Below are 24995 nucleotides of genomic sequence, written 5' to 3' on the forward strand. Positions count from 1 at the left end.
CATAGTAAGGGACTTTAACACCCCACTTTCACCAATGGACAGATCATCTAAAATGAAAATAAATAAGGAAACACAAGCTTTAAATGATACATTAAACAAGATGGACTTAATTGATATTTATAGCACATTCCATTCAAAAACAACAGAATACACTTTCTTCTTAAGTGCTCATGGAACATTCTCCAGGATAGATCATATCTTGGGTCACAAATCAAGCTTTGGTAAATTTAAGAAAATTGAAATCGTGTCAAGTATCTTTTCCAACCACAACACGGTGAGGCTAGATATCAATAACAGGAAAAAGTCTGTAAAAAATACAAACACATGTAGGCTAAACAACACACTGCTTAATAACCAAGAGTTCACTGAAGAAATCAGACGAAATCAAAAAATACCTAGAAACAAATAACAATGAAAACAGGACGACCCAAAACCTATGGGATGCAGCAAAAGCTGTCCTAAGAGGGAAGTTTATAGCAATACGGTCCTACCTTAAGAAACAAGAAACATATTAAGTAAACAACCTGACCTTACACCTAAAGCAATTACACGAAGAGAACAAAAAAACCCCAAAGTTAGAAGAAGGAAAGAAATCATAAAGATCAGATCAGAAATAAATGAAAAAGAAATGAAGGAAACAATAGCAAAGATCAGTAAAACTAAAAGCTGATTCTTTGAGAAGAGAAACAAAATTTATAAATTTATTTATTTAATTAATTTTATTTTTGGCTGCATTGGGTCTTCGTTGATGCGCATGGGCTTTCTCTAGCTGTGGCGAGCGGGGGCTACTCTTCGTTGCGGTGCGCAGGCTTCTCATTGCGGTGACTTCGCTTGTTGCGGAGCACGGTCTCTAGGCGCGTGGGCTTCAGTAGTTGTGGCCCACGGGCTCAGTAGTCGTGGCTCGTGAGCTCTAGAGCGCAGGCTCAGTAGCTGTGGTGCACGGGTGTAGTTGCTCCACGGCATGTGAGATCTTCCCGGACCAGGGCTCGAACCTGTGTCCCCTGCATTGGCAGGCAGATTCTCAACCACTGCGCCACCAGGGAAGCCCGAGAAACAAAATTTATAAACCATTAGCCAGACTCATCACGAAAAAAAGGGAGAAGACTCAGATGAATAGAATTAGAAATGTAAAAGAAGTAACAACTGACACTGCAGAAATACAAAGGATCATGAGAGATTACTAGAAGCAGTGATATGCTAATAAAATGGACAACCTGGAAGAAATGGACACATTCTTAGGAAAGCACAACCTTCCGAGACTGAACCAGCAAGAAATAGAAAATATAAATAGACCAATCACAAGCACTGAAATTGACATTCTGATTAAAAATCTTCCAGCAAACAAAAGCCCACAACCAGATGGCTTCACAGGCGAATTCCAGCAAACATTTAGAGAAGAGCTCACACCTATCCTTCTCAAGCTCTTCCAAAATACAGCAGAGGGAGGAACACTCCCAAACTCATTCTACGAGCCACCATCACCCTGATATCAAAACCAGACAAAGATGTAACAAAGAAAGAAAACTACAGGCCACTAACACTGATGAACATAGATACAAAAATCCTCAACAGAATACTAGCAGACAGAATCGAACGGCACATTAAAAGGATCATACACCATGATCAAGTGAGGTTTCTCTCAGGAATGCAAGGATTCTTCAATATATGCAAATCAATCAATGTGATACACTTATTAACAAATTGAAGAATAAAAACCATATGATCATCTCAATAGATGCAGAAAAAGCTTTCAACAAAATTCAACACCCATTTATGATAAAAACTCTGCAGAAAGTAGGCATAGAGGGAACTTACCTCAACATAATAAACCCATATATGACTAACCCACAGCTAACACCATCCTCAGTGGTGAAGAACTGAAACCATTTCAACTAAGATCAGGAACAAGACAAGGTTGTTCACTCTCACCACTATTATTCAACATAGTTTTGGAAGTTTTAGCCACAGCAATCAGAGCAGAAAAGGAAATAAAAGGAATCCAAATCGGTAAAGAAGAAATAAAGCTGTCACTGTTTGTAGATGACATGATACTATACATATAGAATCCTAATGATGCTTACTAGAAAAGTACTAGAGCTAATCAATGAATTTGGTAAAGTAGCAAGATACAAAATTAATGCACACAACCCTCTTGCATTCCTATACACTAATGATGAAAAATCTGAAAGAGAAATTAAGGGAACACTCCCATTTACCATTGGAACAAAAAGAGTAAAATACCTAGGAATAAACCTACCTAAGGAGACAAAAGACCTGTATGCAGAAAACTGTAAGACACTGATGAAAGAAATTAAATATGATACAAATAGATGGAGAGATATACCATGTTCTTAGATTGGAAGAATCAACATTGTGAAAATGACTCTACTACCCAAAGCAATCTACAGATTCAATGCAATCCCTATCAAACTACCACTGGCATTTTTCACAGAACTAGAACAAACAATTTCACAATTTGTATGGAAACACAAAAGACCCTGAATAGCCAAAGCAATCTTGAGAAAGAAAAATGGAGCTGGAGGAATCAGGGTCCGTGACTTCAAACTATACTACAGAGCTACAGTACTCACGACAGTATGAGTACTGACACAAAAACAGAGATATAGATCAGTGGAACAGGATAGAAAGCCCAGAGATAACCCCACGCACATATGGTCACCTTATCTTTGATAAAGGAGGCAAGAATATACAGTGGAGAAAAGACAGCCTCTTCAGTAAGTGGTGCTCGGAAAACTGAACAGCTACATGTAAAAGAATGAAATTAGAACACTCTGTAACTCCATACACAAAAATAAACTCAAAATGGATGAAAGACCTAAATATAAGGCCAGACACTATCAAACTCTTAGAGGAAAACATAGGCAGAACACTCTATGACATAAATCACAGCAAGTTCCTTTTTGACCCACTTCCTAGAGAAATGGAAATAAAAACAAAAATAAACAAATGGGACTTCACGAAACTTAAAAGCTTTTGCACAGCAAAGGAAACCATAAACAAGATGAAAAGACAACCCTCAGAATGGGAAAAAATATTTGCAAATGAGGCAACTGACAAAGGATTAATCTCCAGAATTTACAAGCAGCTCATGAAGCTTAATATCTAAAAAACAAACAGTGTGCTCCAAAAATGGGCAAAAGACCTAAATAGCCATTTCTCCAAAGAAATACAGATTGCAAACAAACACATGAAAAGCTGCTCAACATCACTAATCATTAGAGAATTGCTGATCAAAATTACAATAAGGTATCGCCTTACACCAGTGAGAATGGCCATCATCGAAAAATCTACAAACAATAAATGCTGGAGAGGATGTGCAGAAAATGGAACCCTCTTGCACTGTTGGTGGGAATGTAAATTGATAAAGCCACTATGGAGATCAGTATGGGGGTTCCTTAAAAAACTAAAAATAGAACTACTAAACGACCCAGCAATTCCAGTACTGGGCATATACTCTGAGCAAAGCATAATTCAAGAAGAGTCATGTACCACAATGTTCATTGCAGCTCTGTTTACAATAGCCAGGACACGGAAGCAACCTAAGTGTCCATCGACAGATGAATGGTTAAAGAAGATGTGGCACATATATTCAATGGAATATTACTCAGCCATAAAAAGAAATGAAATTGAGTTATTTGTAGTGAGGTGGATGGACCTAGAGTCTGTCATACAGAGTGAAGTAAGTCAGAAAGAGAAAAACAAATACTGTATGGTAACATATATATGGAACCTAAAAAAAAAATTGTTATGAAGAACCTAGTGGGGGATGGGAATAGTATGCAGACATAGTAGAGAATGGACTTGAGTACATGGGGAGGGGGAAGGGAGAGCTGGGAGAAAGTGAGAGAGTGGCATGGACATATATACACTACCAAATGTAAAATTGATAGCTAGTGGAAAGCTGCCGCATAGCAAAGGGAAATCAGCTCGGTGCTTTGTGACCTCCTAGAGGGGTGGGATAGGGAGGGTGGGAGGGAGGGAGACGCAAGAGGGATGAGATATGGGGATATATATATATATGTATAGCTGATTCACTTTGTTATAATGCAGAAACTAGCACAGCACTGTAAAGCAATTATACTCCAATAAAGATGTTAAAAAAAAGTCTCTCAACAGATCGAAGATACTTCCTTAAGTTTCTAGTCGATGTCTCATTCATCTCATGTACTATTTTATTGAATGATTTTTTGTGAATGTTTTTTATAACTGTAACCTCAGGAGGTGAACGTGATCCTACCTTCAGGGAGATAAAGAATAATCATCTCCTGGGACTCCCCTGGCAGGCCAGTGATTAAGACTCTGCACTTCCACTGCAGCAGGAGGGGGTTAGATCCCTGGTCTGGGAAATAAGATTCCACATGCTGTGTGTGGTGTGGCCAAAAAAAGAAAAAAGAATATCTCCTTTTTACTATATTTCAAAATTAAAAGTTTCCCGAGGGACCTCCCTTGGTGGCGTGGTGGTTACGACTCCGACTGACAGTGCAGGGAACATGGGTTCAAGCCCTGGTCCGGGAAGTTCCCACGTGCCGCGGAGCAACTACTAAGCCTGTGTGCCACAACTACTGAAGCCCACGCGCCTAGAGCACGTGCTCTGCAACAAGAGAAACCACTGAAGCCTGTGCACCGCAACAAAGAGTAGCCACTGCTTGTCTCAACTAGAGAAAGCCCGCACAGCAGCGAAGACCCAACGCAGCCAAAAAAAAAAAAAAAGTTTCCCCAAAATGGGAATATTGTCTTATATAACGTCAATATAGTTAGCAAATTTAGAAATTAACCTTGATACAGTACTGTTTCTAATCTACAGACCTTATTTACATTTTGCCAATTGATTCATAATGTCCTTCATAGCGAAAGACTAAAATATCATTTTTTCTGGTCCAGGATCCAGTTCTGGAATATGCATTGCATTTTATTTTCATGTCTGTTTAATCTTCTTTAATCTGGAGCAGTTCACCGTGCCTTTTTTTTGCCTTCCGTTCTTTGAAGAACACAGGCCAGTTAATTTGGGTTTGTCTGGTGTTTCCTTGTGTTTATGTATTTTGCTAGGGATAGTATGAAGTGATACGCCTTTTTGAGCACATTTTATCAGGAGGCACATCTTTGCTTTTACTATACTTTATTTTATTATTATTTTGTAAAAATACTTATTTATTTGGCTGTGTCGGGTCTTTAGTTGTGGCATGCGGGATCTTCGTTGTGGCATGCAGGATCTTTAGTTGTGGTGCATGGGCTCTTCATTGTGGCATGCGGGCTCCTCTCTAGTTTTGGCGTGCGGGCTCCTGGGCACATGGGTTCAGTAGCAGCACGTGGGCTCTAGAGCGCTCGGGCTTAGTTGCCCCGTGGCATGTGGGCTCTTAGTTCCCCGACCAGGTCTCGAATCCCTGTCTGCTGCATTGGAAGGTGGACTCTTAGCCACTGGACCACCAGGGAAGTCCCTAGTATATTTTAAAAATGGTTTTACTTTTAATACTAATATTATCAGCCCACTTTAGAGATTTTGAAGCTAGGCTTGGTTAATTTCTGTAGAGTTAGAGAGAATTTGCCCACCTCTTATTTTTCTTGCCTTTCCCCTTTCCTCAGATACCCCCAACATTCAAAATCAAAACACCCTATTTATGAATTTTCATTGTGTTTTCTGAGTATCTCCTAAAAATAGAGAACTAAGAGTAAATGTTTCATATTACAGTGACTGGACCTGTTACTGTTAAGTATATGAAATAATGCATTTCTTTTGAAGGCTGCCTGTAGAGCATCCAACACAGCTTATTGAATATTTCAATTTAGAGATAGAAGGGAAAATATTTGATTGTACTAAATGACTTCAGGGCTTTTAAAAAATGCTCAACAAATCAACACTCTTTTCTCTTAAGGAATCCCTGAGCAGGCATTATCTTTATCTTAATAAACATTTAGTATTCCTCTGTTCAAGGAAATTTGTTATTTCTCACATGGGAAAAAGAGGTGAACTCAGACCAGTTTCCTCCTTTGAGGCGTTTACACTCCAGTAGGGAGTACTCTTGAGTTTTAAACAAGGAACTATAAGCTGAATGTGTTGCTCTTAAAGAGAAGTAAAGCAATATTCAGTGGGTGAAGAGGGGAAAGAGAACCTTCTTTGAGCTTAGAGTTGTGGTCAGATGAGATTGGAAAGTCATCTGTGAATTATTTTGCAGAGACCTTCAAATTCTTGCTTAGGATTTTAAAAAATATGTATTTATTTATTTTGGCTGTGCCAGGTCTCAGTTGTTGCACGTGGGATGTTCATTGCGGCATGTTTAGTTGCAGCATGTGGGCTCTTAGTTGCGGCATGCTTGGGGGATCTACTTCCCTGACCAGGGATCTAACCTGGATTCCCTGCATTGGGAGCATGGAGTGTTACCCACTGGACCACCAGGGCAGTCTCTCTTGCTTAGGCATTTGCACTTTATCCTTATTTATAAACATGGGAAGCCCCTGGATGTTTTGAGCATGGGCGTGACAGATATTTGAGTCTGCTCAACTATACCAAATATACTGGATTCTGCATCCGTGGATTTAACCAAACTCGATTGAAAATATTTGGGGAAAAAAGTTCCAGAAAGCAAAACTTGAATTTGCTGCACATAGGCAACTATTTATTTACTTATTTATTTTTTTTGGTTGTGTTGGGTCTTCATTGCTGCATGCAGGCTTTCTCTAGTTGCGGCGAGTGGGGGCTACTCTTTTTTTTGGGGGGTGGCTACTCTTCGTTGTGGTGCACAGGCTTCTCATTGCGGGGTGGCTACTCTTCGTTGTGGTGCACAGGCTTCTCATTGCGGTGGCTTCTCTTATTGCAGAGCATGGGCTCTAGGCACGCGGGCTTCAGTAGTTGCAGTGCATGGGCCCAGTAGTTGTGGCTTGTGGGCTCTAGAGTGCAGGCTCAGTAGTTGTGACGCACGGGCTTAGTTGCTCCGCGGCATGTGGGATCTTCCTGGACCAGGGCTCGAACCTGTGTCCCCTGCATTGGCAGACGGATTCTTAACAACTGCGCCACCAGGGAAGTCCCCTGCTTTCTTGATCTTGCCACGTTCTTTGCCTCCTTTCTCCATTTGAAGCCTCTGCGTTTGGGTGGGGATGGGGTGTGGCATATTGATGAAATGAACTGTATTTAATCAGTGTGCCAAATAGAATGAAACATTTCTTGAAGTTCCTACTGGGAATTACTGATTTGGCCCATGTGAACATGGTGACTGTTATTGCAATTAAAAAATTCTGAATGTTACGCAGAGATCACTATTTATACATAAGGTAAAATGTAGGTCTTATTCAAATGTTGCTGCTTTATTACTCAAACTTGCATCTTTTTACCTGCATTAGAGCACTTATATCTTTGTATTCAAAACAGTAGACTGGAATTTGTTCAGTCCTCCATTGTTTCTTCATTGTTTTGGAAAGTTTGACGTTTTCTGACAAATTCTGAATAGTGTTTATTTGCTAAAGTAGGTACTGTTGGTACTGAGTCTAATAAAACCAGAAATACCTAGGTTCTGCCCTTAAGTGCTTTTAGAATAAAACTAAGCTAATAACACAAGACAAGATATTTAGTGAATTGTATAAACATATTTTTCTGGCAACAAATATGGAGATAGGTTATACATGCACACTTATGAACTATCAATATAGATTTTTTTTTTTGGTTGTGTTGGGTCTTCGTTGCTGTGTGCAGGCTTTCTCTACTTGCTGCGAGCAGGGGCTACTCTTCGTTACGGTGCGTGGGCTTCTCGTTGCGGTGGCTTCTCTTGTAGAGCACAGGCTCTAGGCACACAGCTTCAGTAGTTGTGGCACATGGGCTCAGTAGTTGTGGCCCACGGGCTCTAGAACGCAGGCTCAGTAGTTGTGGCACATGGGTTTAGTTGCTCCGCGGCATGTGGGATCTCCCCGGACCAGGGCTCGAACCCGTGTCCCCTGCCTTGGCAGGCAGATTCTTAACCACTGTGCCAACAGGAAAGTCCCAATACAGATTTTTTTTTTCTTTGCGGTACGCGGGCCTCTCACTGTTGTGGCTTCTCCCGTTGCGGAGTACAGGCTCCAGACGCGCAGGCTCAGTGGCCATGGCTCACGGGCCCAGCCGCTCCGCGGCATGTGGGATCTTCCCGGACCAGGGCATGAACCCGTGTCCCCTGCATCGGCAGGCGGACTCTCAAGCACTGCGCCACCAGGGAAGCCCCCAATACAGATTTTTAAAAAAATTATTTATTTTATTTTTGGCTGCATTGGGTCTTTGTTGCTGCACGTGGGCTTTCTCTAGTTGCGGTGAGCGGGGGCTACTCTTCGTTACGGTGCACAGGCTTCTCATTCCGGTGGCTTCTCTTGTTGTGGAGCATGGGCTCTAGGCACACGGGCTTCAGTAGTTGTGGCCCACGGGCTCAGTAGTTGTGGCCCATGGGCTCTAGAGTGCAGGCTCAGTAGTTGTGGTGCACGGGCTTAATTGCTCCGCGGCATGTGGGATCTTCTCGGACCAGGGCTAGAACCTGTGTCCCCTGCATTGGCAGGCGGATTCTTAATCACTGTGCCACCAGGGAAGTTCCCAGAGACATAATTTGGAAGTTTTTTAGTTTTATAAGTTTATTTAAGTGATGCCATATAATACATATGATTTTGCAACTTCCTTTTTCGGTTCAGTATTGTTCTGGGGATTTTGAGGTAACTTTAGATCTGCACTGTTCAATATAATAGCCATTAACTATCTGTGGCTGTTGAGCACCTGAAATGTGGCCAGTGTGAATTAAGATGTGCTGGAAGTGTATTTGCTCAGAGGATTTCAAAGACTTAGTACAAAAAAAATGTAGAATATCTTATTACTAATTATTTTATATTAATTACATATTGAAATGATGATTTGCATATATTGGGTTAAATAAGATTAAAATTAATTTCACCTGCTTTTTCTTTTTTCAAAATGTTTCTAGAAATTTTTAAATTATATTCGTGGCTTACATTATATCTCTGTTGAACAAACTGATCTGGAATGCTCACTTTTCATTTTATTAGTTTTGAGTTGAATGTGTATACTACAATTCATCTGTCTACCATTGGTGGGTATTTAGAATTTTTTCTAATTTGGTGCTATTAAAAAGTGTTAGAACATTCTTAAATGTGTCTCCTTTGCACATATGCTGGAGTTTCTTTAGGAGGTCAATTTTATTTTTTATTGTAAGATGATTGCCAAATTGATCTCCATAATGGTTTTACTAATTTACACTTCCAGTGGCAGTTTGAGAATTTTCTTATTCTATAGTTGTTCACCCTGGCCAATGTGGTTTTGTAGACAACTATAACTTAACAGCTGAAGCAAGCATTGGTAATTCTTTAAGTGTGTCAGCTTATTTCTCTTTGTGAATCTTTTGTAATAGTCAGTGCACATAGCCCTTTTTTTCTGCACTATTTATGTTCTGAATAAATAAAAATTGATTTTAAAATTTAGCAGCCATGCTACAGATCCTAATAGGAGGCAGCTGCAATTCCTGCAACAAAAGCATATCTGTCGTTAAGTGCTGTTAGCTTGAGAAAAAACTTCTGGCATCTTTACATGATGGAATACTATACTGCCATTAAAAATTGTTTTAGGAAAATAACGATGCAGGAAAATATTCACTGTGTATTAACAGAGGGAAGAGGTTACAAAGCAGTAAAGTAACCATTCGATTTTGTTAAAAACAATGAAAATGCGTGCTAACATTTTCCCCTATGATTATCTCTGCATGGTGGGATTTTACCTGACATTTTATTTTGTACTTCACACTTTTCTTTATATTGCACTTTCTATAGTGGACTTATTAGGGAAGGAGGATGTGGAGGGAGTCCTTAGCAACAATCAGCTAAAACTTCCACATCTGGAATATTATTATAGGCAAGGGAGAGTAAATGAGCTGTAATTGTTCCCATTCTAGATATTAAATATCAGGCTTTCCTTAAGATACAAATGGACCCAACTATATTATTCTATACCCATTGTTTTTCCAGTATTACAGGAAGTTTTCCAAGAATTAGGGATTGTCATTTAACTTCAGTAAGAAGACCATTTGCATTTGATGTGTTCTACTCTTGGGGAAAAGAAATAGTGGAAAAATGGATTATTCTCCAGTCCTTTGGAATAAAATTCAGACAGTTTGAGCTCCGGTCTCAACTTGCTTTCATTTGGAATTACCTCATGTATGGCTAGATTTGGGTTCAAATCCAGTTCTCTTTGTAACCTTTGGAACATTACCCAACTTTTGCGTTGTTCTTTTATCTATGCAGTGGAGACAGTAATACCTAAATGAAAATCTTTATGAGCTGTATAGCATAGTGTAAGCGCTTAACAAAATTGAGTTGCTTTATCTCCTCCTTTTCTATTTTTCAGAGTGGATGCACTTAATAGCTGGAGACAGAACTGATTAGGTATCAATTTCATGAAAAGAGGTATGAGTAGCTCTGATGTACATATCAAAAAGTAGAGAAGTTACTTATAAGTTGATTCTGATTTTTCATACCTTCCCCCTCAGGTTTCTATCACCTGGAGCATTGAGTTCACTAGATTCTAAAGATAAACCAAACACTGTATTTTCAAAGATTATCTAATCTGTTTATATATCTTTTCCCCTTGGAATGATGGTTTTGTTGCTCTTGTAAAAACATTAATACTATCTCAGACCTTAATCAGCAGTTATCAAAACTCCATTTAGCTAGTGATTGCATTGCAGACTTTATCTGATTCCGTTTTTATTGATTAGGGACGTAAGCTTTATTTTTATCTGGAGAGATTTGCTTTTTATAACTCCCTCAAAATTGAGTAGGAGTCCACAAATTAAATGATTAGCTCAATGGCTTGTAGATGGGCTTCGTTAAAGCACTGAATGCTTAGCTATAGATATAGGAATTATGTGACTTTGTCTTCTCTCAGAAAACCTAGATTTTGTTTTTCTCCCCTTTCCTCTTTACCAAAAGAGAAATGAGAATCTTATTTAAATTGGATTTCAGTACTCTTTGCATTACAATATATAGGTATATAGATTCACTCTGATTCAAGTTGTAGAAGAAAATTGATTTTCTTACAATGGGCAAAGTAAAATTGCATTTCTGCTTCATCTGAGGATAGTTTGTTTTTTAACCTATTTAAAACTAAGTTCATTCCCTTTGAGCTAAAATGTACTTCATCCCAATAAAAACTTTCCAAAGGTTTCTTTTTTTGAGGGAACTTAGTATGCTTTTGTTAGAAAATAAAGATAGTGATACAATACTTGCACTTATTAATTTTTGTGTTAAAGTGAATAGAATATATTGAATTTAGATAGATGTGCCTCGAATGGAATAAATCTAAGTTTTTCAAATATTTATGCATATTTCTCACCCTCAACTGATTTTTATTTTCTCTTGATTCTGTATAAAACCATTACACCTTTCTCTTTTAATACAGGGAATATCCGTGGTTCAGTGTTTGCTTTCCCAAGGTATTCTTCAGGAAATTCCTGATTCTCTAGCAAACTTTGCTTTTTAAAATGGAGGTTAGCAGGTGTTGGAAATAAGGTTAAGAGTTTTAACCCTAAAGGAAACTGTATAAAAATTAGATGAAAAAAATTACATGTATGAGAGATTTAAAAGCATTAGGAAATTCACAGTTATAAGGATGGTTCCCCTTTCTTCCCTAGATTATTCCTGGGATACTTAACAGCCTTTCTTTACCATTAGATTGTGAGTTCCTTAGGGTCAGGTATTATGTATTTATTTTTTATTGCAATACTACGTACTCACAATATATTCAGCATTTGGTAAATATTGTAAAATGAATAAGTGAATCTTACTCCTCATGAATAAAAAGTGAAATCTGACTGACTTACGGTTAAAACTCTTAGGTCAGTTTGGGAAGAGTTTAAATGGAAGTTTTTCAGGCAAGTGATATTTGTGAAGCTGACCTGAATTGCCTTTGTTTTGAAATTTTAATGCTTTACAGATGCTTTAAAGGATTTTCCAAAAAGCTTGAACAATTAGAGAGTTATATCTCAACAAAGTTATATCTCTTAAATTAACAAGTATCTGATTTGCTTATATTATAACGTCTGGATTATAGCTCATCTTTCCACTGAGGCATCAGCCCACTGAAAGAAAGAGATTGATATGACTTTCAGATGTTAAAGTCGGACTGGAAAATTAGAAACTCAGGATGTTAGCCTTTTCTGAATCTCTTTTATTTAGTCTTGCGGAATGATAAGAAAATCATTTAATAGTTAAAGAAGATACGATATTTACCATTTATTATTTACGATAATACCATTCTGATAGCTGATATTAGTTTAAAATTTCCAGGATTGGATCCATCAACTGAAAGAAATGAATGAGGAAGTTTAACCAGAGGGACAAGGAATGATTTGTAGTTTTGGGTGGTAAGACTGTCATAGAGTTAGGTTACACATACAGCACAAGATACTCAGATGTTAGGATGAGTACACACAGACTAGGAGCGCTAGTCGTCTTGAGATAGGAGGATTAGAGTTGATGTTGAACAGGTTTGTTTGGTTATTTTCTACTCATCTATCAGAATGTAGAACTTACTGATTTTCTCTTGTTTCTTCTTAGTTGAGTCCTTTCTTCATGCTAATCTTTATATAACTTTAATATCTAAGCATTGTTTATATAATTAGTTCGCTTCTGATCAACTCCTTTTGGATTATTCTGTTTACTTCTATAAAGGGATGTTTTCTACAAAATTTAGAAAGACTGTTCTGCTTTTTAACTCAAATAAGTTAGATCCAAGTTTTTGTGAAAAAAGAGATTGCCTCCTTTTTGCTTTTAGAGAAATGTTCAATGGTACTCAAGAGATTTTTAGTGGCTCTTTGTATTCAGTATACTTATTTATGAAAGACTAACTTTTAATATATCTTCTTGTTTTGGGACTCAAAAAAAAGGTCTTATATTTTAGTAGTGCCTTGTTTGTTGTGGTAAATTTTGGATTCTGTTTTCAGAAAAATAAAATTTATCTTCTAAGATGATTATTCTATGGTGCCCATGCTGGATATGCCCTGTCATCTCATATACTTAATTTTTATGTCCTTAGATGGCTAAGAGGCCTGAATGATTTTTTGAGATGATGTAAAAGAGATACCAGTGTTATTTCCTGTTTCAGTATTTTTTTTGTTCCCCTCCCTTTTCTTCTTTTTGTAAAGGAACAAAAATTTGTTGTATTCCCAGAAATTCTTCAAGTATAAGATGTTAATAACATTTCCCAAGGGTCAAGAGAAGCATGTGGCTTTAAAAAGTCTAGGTCTTTTAGAGGATACCTAGAGGAATCTCTGAAGAATTTAGAGGGTAGATACCATTTAACTTCCCTTATTTGCGGCACAAGTTTTATACCAGACTGTGTGGTACATTGATCCTTCCTATGTCCCACTATAAAATTACTGTTAAACAATTAATGTTAAATAGAAAGAATATTACAATAATAAGATTCAGGTAGAGTTGAAGGCTGGAAAAGTCTTATTGTAGATAACAGAAATTGTAAAACCATATTGTAAAACCTTGTGCTCTTGTGAACATGAAGTGTGGACACTTGATTCTTTTTTTTTTTTCCTCCGGTACGCGGGCCTCTCACTGTTGTGGCCTCTCCCGTTGCGGAGTACAGGCTCCGGACGCGCAGGCTCAGTGGCCATGGCTCACGGACCTAGCCGCTCCGCGGCATGTGGGATCTTCCCGGACCGGGACACGAACCCATGTGCCCTGCATCGGCAGGCGGACTCTCAACCACTGCGCCACCAGGGAAGCCCTTGATTCTTTTTTTTAATACTGAATGTGGAATTTTTCAGAAGCAGAGCTTCATGAAAGGCTTGATATCCTACGGTGAGATCCTGGGTAGAAGAAACTTGTGCTTTTTCTACATCATTTTTAATATCGTCAATCAGTGTTCACTGCTACTTGGCCTCCAAAGCACCAAAGTAGCTATCTAGTTTGACAGATGAGTTTTAAAAAAGATATAGATAACAGATTTATTTTAATTTCTGTTTCTATTCCGTAGTTTTATAATCTGTGCTGAACCAAAAAATTCAAGCAGTATAGCAGATCGATTACTTCCTATTCACTGCTTTTAAAGCTAAAGATATTCAAGTAATATCCTCAGATCTTGTTAAAACTTTTAGTTTGAGTCAGTTTTTCCCCTAACTCTTGTTCAGGGTAGAAATTGTATGAAAGGTCTAAATTCTAGTGCAATTGCTGTCAAAAGATCTCTGAACAACTCAGCTAATGTCCAAGTCATTTTCTAAAAATTAACAACTTTATTGATGTAAATCACATACCACAGTCTATCCATTTAAAGGGTACAATTTTGTGGTTTTAGTATACTCACAAATCTGTACAGCCACCAACAGAATATTCATCACTCCAACAAGAAAGCCTATACCAATTAGTGGTTACTCCTCATTTTCCCCCATATCCCTACCCCAGATCCTGACAACCACTATTTTATTTTCTATCTCTATGGATTTGCATATTTTGAACATTTCCTGTAAAAGGAATCATACAGTATGTGATCTTTTGTGATTGGCTACATTCATTTAGCATGTTTTCAGGGTACATCCATGTTGTAGGATGACTCAGAACTTTACTCCTTTTTATTGCTGAAAAATATACATTCATCATTTCATGGATATTTGGTTTGTTTCTACTTTTTGGTTATTATGAATCATTGCTGCTGTGAACATTTGTGTATAAATTTTTGTGTGGGCATTTATTTTCATTTCTTTTTGGAATCCTGGGTCATATGGAAACTCTATGTTTAACTTTTTGTGCAACTGTCAAAACTTTTTCAGTTTTGTATTATTTTACAAATAGTAAAGTGTGCTTTTTTTTTTTTTTTTTTTTTTTTGCGGTACACGGGCTTCTCACTGTTGTGGCCTCTCCTGTTGCGGAGCATCTGGACGCACAGGCTCAGCGGCCATGGCTCATGGGCCCAGCCGCTCCGCGGCATATGCGATCTTCTTGGACCCGGGCACAAACCCTCGTCCCCTGCATCGGCAGGCGGACTCTCAACCACTGCACCACCTGGGAATCCCCAAAGTGTGCTATTTTATGTTCACATCAGCAGTGTATGAGGGTTCCAATTTTTCCACATCCTCACTAATACCTCCTGTTGACCATCTTTTAAATTATACCCATTCTGGTGGGTATGAAGTAATATCTTGTGTTTATTTTTACTGTGGTAAAATATACATAACATAATATTTATCACTTTAACCATTTGTAAATGTGCAGTTCAGTGGCATTAAGTACATTCACAATATGTAACAGTCACCACCATGTGTACCCAAAACTCTTTGATCATCCCCAACAAAAAACTCTGTACCCATCTTGATAGTCTCTTTAATAAATGGTGCTGTGTCAATTGGATATCTACATGTGAAAGAAGGTTGGACCCATAGTTTACACCATATACAACTAAAAATACCTAAATTTCAGAGCTAAAAGTATAAAACTCTTAGGAGAAAACATAAGGACCTTGGATTTGTCAGTGGTCTCTAAATAAGATGGAAACAACACAGGCAAGAAGAGAAAAATATAGATAATACAGACTTCATTAAAATAAAAAATGTGTGTGTTAAAGGACACTATCAAGAGAGTGAAGACAACCCACAGAAACAGAAGAAAATGTATGCAAATCATATATCTGATAAAGATTTAATATCCAGAATATATAAAGAAGTTTTGCAACTCAGCACCAAAAGGACAACTCAGAAAGTGTACAAAGGACTTGAATAGAAATCCCTTTACTTTTTTAAAAAAAATTGTGATAAAATAACATAACATAAACCTTTTGAAGGTGTACATTTCAATAATGTTAAGTACATTTTTATATTGTTGTGCAACCAATCTCCAGAACTTTTTCATCTTGGAAAACTGAAACTCTGGGGACTTCCCTGGTGGTCCAGTGGCTAAGACTCCACGTTCCCAGTGCAGGGGGCCTGGGTTCAATCCCTGGTCAGGGAGCCAGATCCTACATGCTGCAACTAAGAGTTCACATGCCGCAGCTAAAAAGATCCCGCATGCCGCAACTAAGACCTGGCACAGCCAAATAAATAAATAAATATTTTAAAAGAAAAAATAACACAAACTCTACACCCTATAAACAACAACTCCCCATTTCCCTTGGCTTCCCTTTACTTATAATCATTGTCTTTATATTTAAAGTGGATTTCTTGTAGACAGCATATATTTGGGTCTTGGTTTTAGTCCTCTCTGACACCTGACTGTATCCACCTCACACTCTGACACACTCTCTTAGTTGGTGTACTTAGATTATTCACATTTTAAGTGAATTTTGATATAGTTGGTTTAATATCTACCATGTTTGTAACTTTTCTCTTCATTGTACTTGTTTTTTATCTTCTCCTTTTTTGTCTTTTTAAAAAATATTTATTTATTTATTTTATTTTTGGCTGCATCAGGTCTTAGTTGCAGGATCTTTGTTGTGGCATGTGGGATCTTCCGTTGCGGCGCATGGGCTTCTCTCTAGTTGCTGTGTGCGGGCTTCTCTCTAGTTGTGGCGCATGGGCTCAGTAGTTGCAGCGCGGGGGCTTAGTTGCCCCGTGGCATGTGGGATCTTAGTTTCCCGACCAGGGATGGAACCCACGTTGCCTGCATTGGAAGGCGGATTCTTAACCACTGGTCCACCAGGGAAGTCCCTTTGCCTTTTTTTTTTTTAAGTCTTTATTGAATTTGTTACAATGTTGCTTCTGTTTTATGTTTTGGTTTTTGGCTGGGAGGACCAGGGATCGAATCCACACCCCTTGCGTTGAAAGGCAAAGCCTCAACCACTGGACCGCCAGGGAAGTCCCTGCCTTTGTTTTGTTTTGTTTTTTTTAACATCTTTATTAGAGTATAATTGCTTTACAATGTTGTGTTAGTTTCTGCTGTATAACAAAGTGAATCAGCTATCCTGCCTTTGCTTTTAATTGAACATTTATATGATTTCATTTTCCTTCCTCTTTTAACTTATAAATTATACTTCTTTAAACATTTTATTGGTTGCCTTATAGTTTGCAATATGCATTTATAACTAGTCTAAGTCCATTTTTAAATGACACTGTACCACTTCACAAGTACTGTAGATAGCTTATAATAGTATTCCCAATTCCTCTCCTTATCCATAAGCTATAATTATCCAATGCATTTTTGCTGTTATTAGTTTGGACAGTTAACTATTAGGTCAGTTAAGAATAAGAAACATAGGGGCTTCCCTGGTGGTGCAGTGGTTGAGAGTCCGCCTGCCAATGCAGGGGACACAGGTTTGTGCCCCGGTCTGGGAAGATCCCACATGCCCCGGAGTGGCTAGGCCCGTGAGCCATGGCCGCTGAGCCTGCGCATCTGGAGCCTGTGCTCCACAATGGGAGGGGCCGCAACAGTGAGAGGCCCGCGTACCACGCACAAAAAAAAAAAAAAAAAAGAATAAGAAACATGAAAGGTGTTATTTTACCCTCATTTATTCCTTCTCTAACGCTCTTCCTTACTTTATGTAGATGCATGTTTCTGCCCTATATAATTTTTTTTTATTATTATTTTTTGACCACGCCCTGCAGCATGCAGAATCTTAGTTCCCTGACTAGGGATCAAACCCGTGCCCCCTGCATTGGGAGTGTGGAGTCTTAACCACTGGACCACCAGGGAAGTCCCATATAATTTTTTTCTCTCTAAAGAACTTCTTTCAACATTTCTTGCAAGGAAAGTCTGCTGGCAACAAATGCCTTTGGTTTTTGTTTGTCTGAGAAAGTATTTTTCTTTTACCTTTGAAGAATCATTTTGCTGGGTACATTATTCTAGCTTGGTGGGTTTTTTTTTCCCCAACACTTTAAATAATTCATTCTACTGTCTTCCTGCTTGCATAGTTTCTGACAACACATAAGATGGAATGCTTATCCTTGTTCCTCTATAGATAAGATGTTTTTTTTTTTTTCTCCTGGCTTTTTAAAAGATTTTTCTCTCTGTCTTTGGTTTTCTGCTGTTTGCATATGACATAGCTAGGTGTAGATATTTGCTATTTACCCTGCTTGGTATCCTGCTTCTGTGGTATCTGTCATTGATTTTGGAAGTATTTCCACCATTCTTTTATATCAAACATTTCTTCTCTTTTCCTTCTTCTCCTTTGTATTCCCATGACATGTATGTTACAACTTTTGTAATTATTCTACAGTTATAGTTTTTCTGTTCCCTTTTATTTGTTCTTTTTTCTCTTTGCATTTCAGTTTGGAAAGTTTCTATTGACATGTCCTCAGCCTCACTGATTCTTTCCTCTTCAGTCTCATTGATCCTTTCCTTGACTATGTCCATTCTGTTGATGAACCCATCAAAGGCATTCTTTATTTCTTTTACAGTGTGTTGGATTTGTAGCATTTTATTTTATTTATTTGAGTTTTCATCTCTCTGCTTACAGTACCCAATTATTCTTGCACACTGCCTACTTTATCTATTGAGTCCTTATCATTCTAGTCATAGTTATTTTAAATTTCCCTGTCTGATAATTCCAAAAATCTATGTCTTCTCTGAGTCTGGTTCTCATGCTCTCTTTGTGTCTTTAGATTGGGTTTTTTCTTGCCTTTTAGCAGGACTTGTAATTTTTTTGAAAGCTCTATGTGATATTTCTGGTAATAGGAAATCAAACTTTTAGTGTGAGATTTTATGCTAATCTGGCTAGGAATGGGGCTGTGTTTAATGTGTGCTGTAGCTGTAGGTGCTACAGCACACATTAAACACATTATTTCTTCTAGTTCCCTTGTCCTAGTTTTTTTTTTCCTTCCCTTTTGTCTTTGGGATTCCTTAAGAATTCCTTTTTTTTTTTTTTGTTGCGGTACGCGGGCCTCTCACTGTTGTGGCCTCTCCTGTCGCGGAGCATAGGCTCCGGACGCACAGGCTCAGCGGCCATGGCTCACAGGCCCAGCCGCTCCGCCGCATGTGGGATCTTCGCGGACCGGGGCACGAACCCGTGTCCCCTGCATCGGCAGGCGGACTCTCAACCACTGAGCCACCAGGGAAGCCCAAGAATTCCTTCTCAAACAGAGTCTGTATCTTGTAGCTTTCTCATTTATAATTCAGTGTTACCATATTGGATCCCAGGAGTTGGAGAGGGAAAGTGATCTGTAATCTTATGAATTACATCTTTCTTTTTTAAGTGGTCCCTGGGCTGTGACCTTCAGAAATGTTTCTTAGCCTTTCCCCCTGCAACACTACTTAGGTGAGACAGGAAACCTCCAGGAGACTGAGGTTGTCTAATTGCTCTTCCTCCAGGTACATAATGCTCTGGTAAAGTAGTTTACCTTGAGAGCATGACTTTGTTAAAAAGAGAATGCTCTGGGTGAGTTTTAATATGTTTACTTTTCCCTCCTCCTGCTCAAGGCACAAGAGGATTTTTTCCCCTCAGGTCTTCCTCATGAATACCTGAAAAGCTTGTGGCACTCCTGGAGGTAAAACCCAGGAAAGTGTGCCCAGCTGGGACACCAGGATTTTTTAACACTCAAGCTAATCTGTATTTGGCCTCCAATAATTCATCAGTTACTATTGAAGTGTTTGCACTTCAGATAAAATGTGATTCTCTGTATCTGCCTGTCTCTCCTTTTTTTTTTCTTTTTGGTGATTTGTCCTGTGACCTCAGTTCTCTAATGGATCTAAGATAACTTACTGATTTTCAATTTGTTTATCTTTTTTCTTGTTGTGAGCATAGGAGTGAGGACTTCTAAGCTCCTTACCTTTTGTAGCTGACTGGTTAGTTTTTTTGTTTGTTTTTGACTTTTTAAAATAAATGAACCTATGTGAGATGACATAGCTATCTGTGGCTTTTTGGGGGTGCTCTCCTTTGTTTGTTACATCTTTCAGGTCTTGGTCTTTGTGAGGATCAGGTTCCAATTTCAGTTGGAAGTTTTAGGAATTGATTTTAAGATGATTTGTTTGTCTTATTGTTAACACCTTATGTTTAGTTACTGCTGCATTCAAATGAGGATAGTGTGGTAAGCTCAGTGGATTAAGCATGCACAGTAAAACTAGAGAACTTAGGTAATTTAAAGCATTCATATAGTGTTTTTATTAAAAATTAAAGAAAAAATCAATGAGTGTATTCAAAATGATAACAAAGATAGCAATGAACAAAGATGAAAAACTTTGGAAAAGTATGCTGTAGTAACTGAAGGCACTTTGTGGACATCTTAGTTTATCCTTAGTCCTTTGAAGTGTTCTGACTTTTGAGGATTATCTACTAGTGTGATAACTACTTTTCTGTTCATTAAGTTATATTAGTCACTGTGCCTTGAGTTTTCTTAAGGGATGTGGTATAGGGTGGGCTTTGGTTAGAGATAGAATTCCTGATTTTCCAACGCAAGTGCAAATTATTTAATTCCCTTGCTGTATTTAGCAAATAAGTGCCTTTCTGAGCCTCAGTTCTCTGTAATAAGGAGGGAGGTTTCATGAGGTTTAAATCAGGCCAGCGTGTATAAAATGCATGTTAAAATTTGTCATGGTTATGTAAGGAAACCCAAGGCAGCGTAGACTCACTAAGAAAAATTCCACCTTTTACCCTAACACTTGATCTTCCAGTGGTTGATATTCATTGGCATAGTAGAAACCTGTATGGACCTTTATCACATTTGGGAGTAAAATTAAGGCATAAAAAGTTTATAGGGAATTAGGCTTTATATTATATGCTTACATAGTTAATATTGGGCAGCTGTTAAAAGGATTTCTTATAATTTTACTTGAATAAGGACATAAGTTAGAAGATTTTAAACACTTATATGAATACTAAACTTGTGGTAAATAAAGGAAGTGTAGAAAATCTGTTGGATTAGTGAAAAGCCAATTGTGAATTACTAGTTAATTTATAAGTGAAATTACAGATACTAAGAAATAAATGAACTGTATATTTTATAATGCATTATAAACACATATGATAATTTTAAACCTAAAAAAACACATGCACTTAGGAGTAATGCAGTGAATTTATGTCACAAAAAAACATTGTTTTTTTGAGGAAGGCTTGTATCGCTATGAACTTCCCATTTCTTTTCCTTTGGTTGATTTCTAGTTTCATGCCTTTGTGGTCAGAGAAGTTGCTTGAAATAATTTCTATAGTCTTAAATTTGTTGAGGTTAGTTTTGTGCCGTAGCATGTGGTCAATCCTAGAGAATGTTCATGTGCACTTGAAAAGAATGTGTATTCTGTCTTTTTTTTTGGATGTAATGTCCTGAAAATGTCAATTAAGTCTAAGTGTTCTATTGTATCATTTAGCATCTCTGTTGCCTTATTGATTTTCTGTCTAGGAGATCTGTCCATCGATGTGAGTGGGGTGTTAAAGTCTCCTACCATTATTGTATTCCCATCAATTTCTCCCTTGATGTCTGTTAGTATTTGTTTTATGTATTTGGGTGCTCCTATATTAGGTGCATATATGTTGATGAGTGTAAAATCCTCCTCTTGTTTTGATCCTTTTATCGTTATATAGTGTCCGTCTTTATCTTTCTTTACAGCCTTTGCTTTAAACTCTATTTTATCTGATACGAGTATTGCAACGCTCACTTTCTCTTCATTTCCATTTCCATGAAATATCTTTTTCCATCCCCTCACTTTCAATCTATGTGTGTCCTTTGCCATAAGGTGGGTCTCTTGTAGGCAGCATATTGTAGGCTCTTGTTTCTTTATCCAGTCTGCCGCTCTCTGTCTTTTGATCGGAGCATTGACATTTAAGGTAATTATTGATACATATGTATTTATTGCCATATTAAACCTTGTTTTCCAGTTGATTCTTTGTTTCTTCCCTGATCCTTTCATTTTCTTTTTGTGGCTTGATGATTTCCTTTTATTTTATGCTTGTGTGTTCTCCTTTTTGTTTTTTGTGAATGTATTGTGTGTTTTTGATTTGTGTTTGTTCTGTTTTTCAAGTATCTTAACCCCTTCCTCTGTCTGCTTGCTTTAGATACATAGGCTCAAACACATTCTTAAAAAAAAAACATGGGCTTCCCTGGTGGCACAGTGGTTGAGAGTCTGCCTGCTGATGCAGGGGATGTGGTTTGTGCCCTGGTCTGGGAGGATTCCACATGCTGCGGAGCAGCTGGGCTTGTGGGCCATGGCCGCTGGGCCTGTGCGTCCGGAGCCTGTGCTCCGCAACGGGAGAGGCCACAGCAGTGAGAGGCCCACGTACCGCAAAAAAAAAAAAAAACAGAAAAAAACCAAAAACAAACAAACAAACAAAAAAAACAAAAGGAGCTGCATTTTCTTACTCTCCTTCCCCACATTTTGTGATTTTGATGTCCTTTTTTACATCTTCGTGTTTATCCTTTTGCTGTTCCTGGTGTTTATTATCAATTTCACAAATAGGTTTTTTTTTCTCTTTCTCTTTTTGATCTGTTTACTGGCTAATTAAAGTGATTTACTTTCAAATTTTGAATTCCTCCTTCCTATATCTTCTTGCTTCTTTAATATTTAGAGAAGATCTATCAATATTTCTTTTAGGATAGGTTTAGTATTGCTGTATTCTTTTAGTTTTTGCTTTTCTGAGAAGTTCTTTATTTCTCCTACTATTCTAAATGATAATCTTGCTGGGTAGAGTATTCTAGGTTACAGATTTTTCCCTTTCAAGACTTTGGATATATTTTTCCACTGCCTTCTGGCCTGTGGTGTTTCTGTTGAGCAATCAGCTGATAGCCTTATGGGGCTTCCCTTTTAATTAATTCTTTGTTTTTCTCTTGCTGCCTTTAGAATTCTCTCTTTATCTTTAACTTTTGCTATCTTTATTATAATATGTCTTGGTGTAGGTCTGCTTGGGTTCATCTTGTTTGGGACTCTGTGCTTCCTGTATCTGGATATGTTTTTCCTTCTTTAGGCTTGGGAACTTTTCAGCTGTAATTTATTCAAATACATTTTCAGTTCCCTTTTCTCTTTCTTCTCCTTCTGGAATCCCTATTAGTAGATTGGGATGCTATGTATTATCCCCTAGGTCTCATACTGCTTTCTTTTATTTTTCATTTGGTTTTCTGTCTGCTGTTTTGCTTCAGTAAATTCCATTATTCTATCTTCCAGATCGCTTATTCTTTTTTCTGCATTATTCATTCTGCTTTTCATTGCCTTTAGATCGGCTTTCGTCTTGGCAAATGAATTTTCTAATTTTTCTTGTCTCCTCCTCATAGTTTCTAGTTCCTTTTTACAATAATCTGCATTTCTGCCAATAACCTTTCTTAATTCCTTCAGTATTTTCATTACCTCCTCTTTGAAGTCGGTGTCTGTTAGACGGAAAAGGTCTGTTTCATTGTTTGTTTCTTTGGGAGAATTCTCTTGGTTTTTTAACTGGGAGTGGTTCCTCTGCTTCTTCACTTTGCTTATGTTTATCTTATTCTGTGAGTTTAGGAGAAACAATTATATCCTGTAGTCTTGGAGCCCTATTTATATGCGGGAGCATTCCTGCATAGGTCATATGGGTTTAATGATTTTTGGCATGAGGGCTGTTTTTGATTTGGATCCTTGCAGTCTCTTTCCTCAGTGTTTGCTGGCCATTATCCCCTTGATAGGGGGTGTGCAGGTGTGTGGCTTGTGCACGCTCCAAGTAAGGCGGGGGCAGTAGTTGGCTCCCAGTCGCGGGACCCTCAGCAGTGGCAGTGGTCTGTGCCCGCCTCTGGAGTCTGAGATGGCAGCGGCAGCTCATGCCCGCCCCCAGAGCTCATGTAGGCAGTGCCTGAGAGTGTGTGTGGAGAAGGATGCTTCTATGGAGGCATGCCCCCCAACAATGTCGCCTTGCCTCTCTGGTGGGCCCAGACCTTCCACACCACACCCTAGCCCCTTCAGGCTGTCTCCATGCAGCCAACCCCAGTCCTCTCCTCTGGGTCTGACCTCCAAATCCCGAGGTTCAGCGCCCAGTCCCCACCTTCCCCAGTGGATGAGCATCTCAGACTGGGGAGTGCTGGGCAGCACTGTCTGTGCAGGTCTCTCTTTGCTTTGCCCTCTGTAAACCAGTTGCTGTGTTCTTCTTCGAGGCTCTGAATCTCGCCCTTTGTCCTGTCTGATCTCCCCACCAGTGAGGGAGCTTCCTAGTCTTCAGAGACCTTTCCTCTTTCACAGTTCCCTCCCAGGGGCACAGGTCCTGTCCCGATTCCTTTCTCTCTTCTTTTCTGCTTTCTTCTTTTGCCCTACCCAGTTACATGGAGATTTTCTTGCCTTTTTGGAAGTCTGAGGCCTTCTGCCAGTGTTTGGTAGATGTTTTGTGAGAATTGTTCCACAGGTAGATGGGTTTTTTTTTGATGTATTTGTGGGAGAAGGTGAGCTCCACATTCTACTCCTCTGCCATCTTGATCTGATCTCTGATTCTAATGTTTTAATTGAAGTATAGTTGATTTACAATATTAATGTCAGGTGTACAACATAATGATCCAATATTTTTGTAGATTATACTCCATTTAAAGTTATTATAAAATATTGGCTGTATTCCTTGTGCTGTACAATATACCCTTGTAGCTTAATTATTTTATGTATAGTAGTTTCTACTTCTTAATCCCCTATTCCTATTTTGCTCCTCCCCTTTCCCTCTGGTAACTACTAATTTGTTCTCTATGTCTGTGAAACTGTTTCTGTTTTGTTGCATTCATTCATTTTATTTTTTGGATTCTACATATAAGTGACAACATGAAGTGTTTGTCTTTCTCTGAGTTATGTCACTAAGCATAATACCCTCCAGGTCCATCCATGTTTTTGCACATGGCAAAATCTTCATTTTTTATGGCTGAGTAGTATTCCATTGTGTGTATATACCACATCTTCCTTATCCATTCATCTGTTTATGGAAATTCGGTTGCTTCCGTATCTTGGCTATTGTAAGTAATACTGCTCTGAACACTGGGGTACATGTATCCTTTCAAATTCGTGTTTTTGTTTTCTTTGGATATATACCCAGGATTGGAATTGCTGGATGATATGGCAGTTCTACATTTAGTTTTCTGCGGGATCTCCATACTGCTTTTTATAGTGGCTACACC

At 38.4% G+C, this 24995-nt stretch overlaps 1 protein-coding gene across 11 annotated transcripts in view; it reads left to right on the forward strand.

Moving 5' to 3' along the window:
• ATRX (ATRX chromatin remodeler) overlaps nt 1-24995 on the forward strand; it is a 251968-nt gene that overhangs the window by 11278 nt on the left and 215695 nt on the right. For 6 of the 11 annotated variants that reach the window (XM_067723492.1, XM_067723495.1, XM_067723497.1 and 3 more), the window contains exon 2: nt 10379-10437. The exons of the other annotated variants lie outside the window; for them this stretch is intronic. In XM_067723492.1, coding sequence (XP_067579593.1) covers nt 10428-10437 — 10 coding nt within the window. In that variant the 5' untranslated portion in view covers nt 10379-10427. The remainder of the gene's footprint in view (nt 1-10378; nt 10438-24995) is intronic. 11 annotated transcript variants of the gene reach the window in all.

The sequence above is a fragment of the Pseudorca crassidens genome, chromosome X (assembly GCF_039906515.1).
Source record: "Pseudorca crassidens isolate mPseCra1 chromosome X, mPseCra1.hap1, whole genome shotgun sequence".
NCBI classification, from domain to species: Eukaryota; Metazoa; Chordata; class Mammalia; order Artiodactyla; family Delphinidae; genus Pseudorca; species Pseudorca crassidens.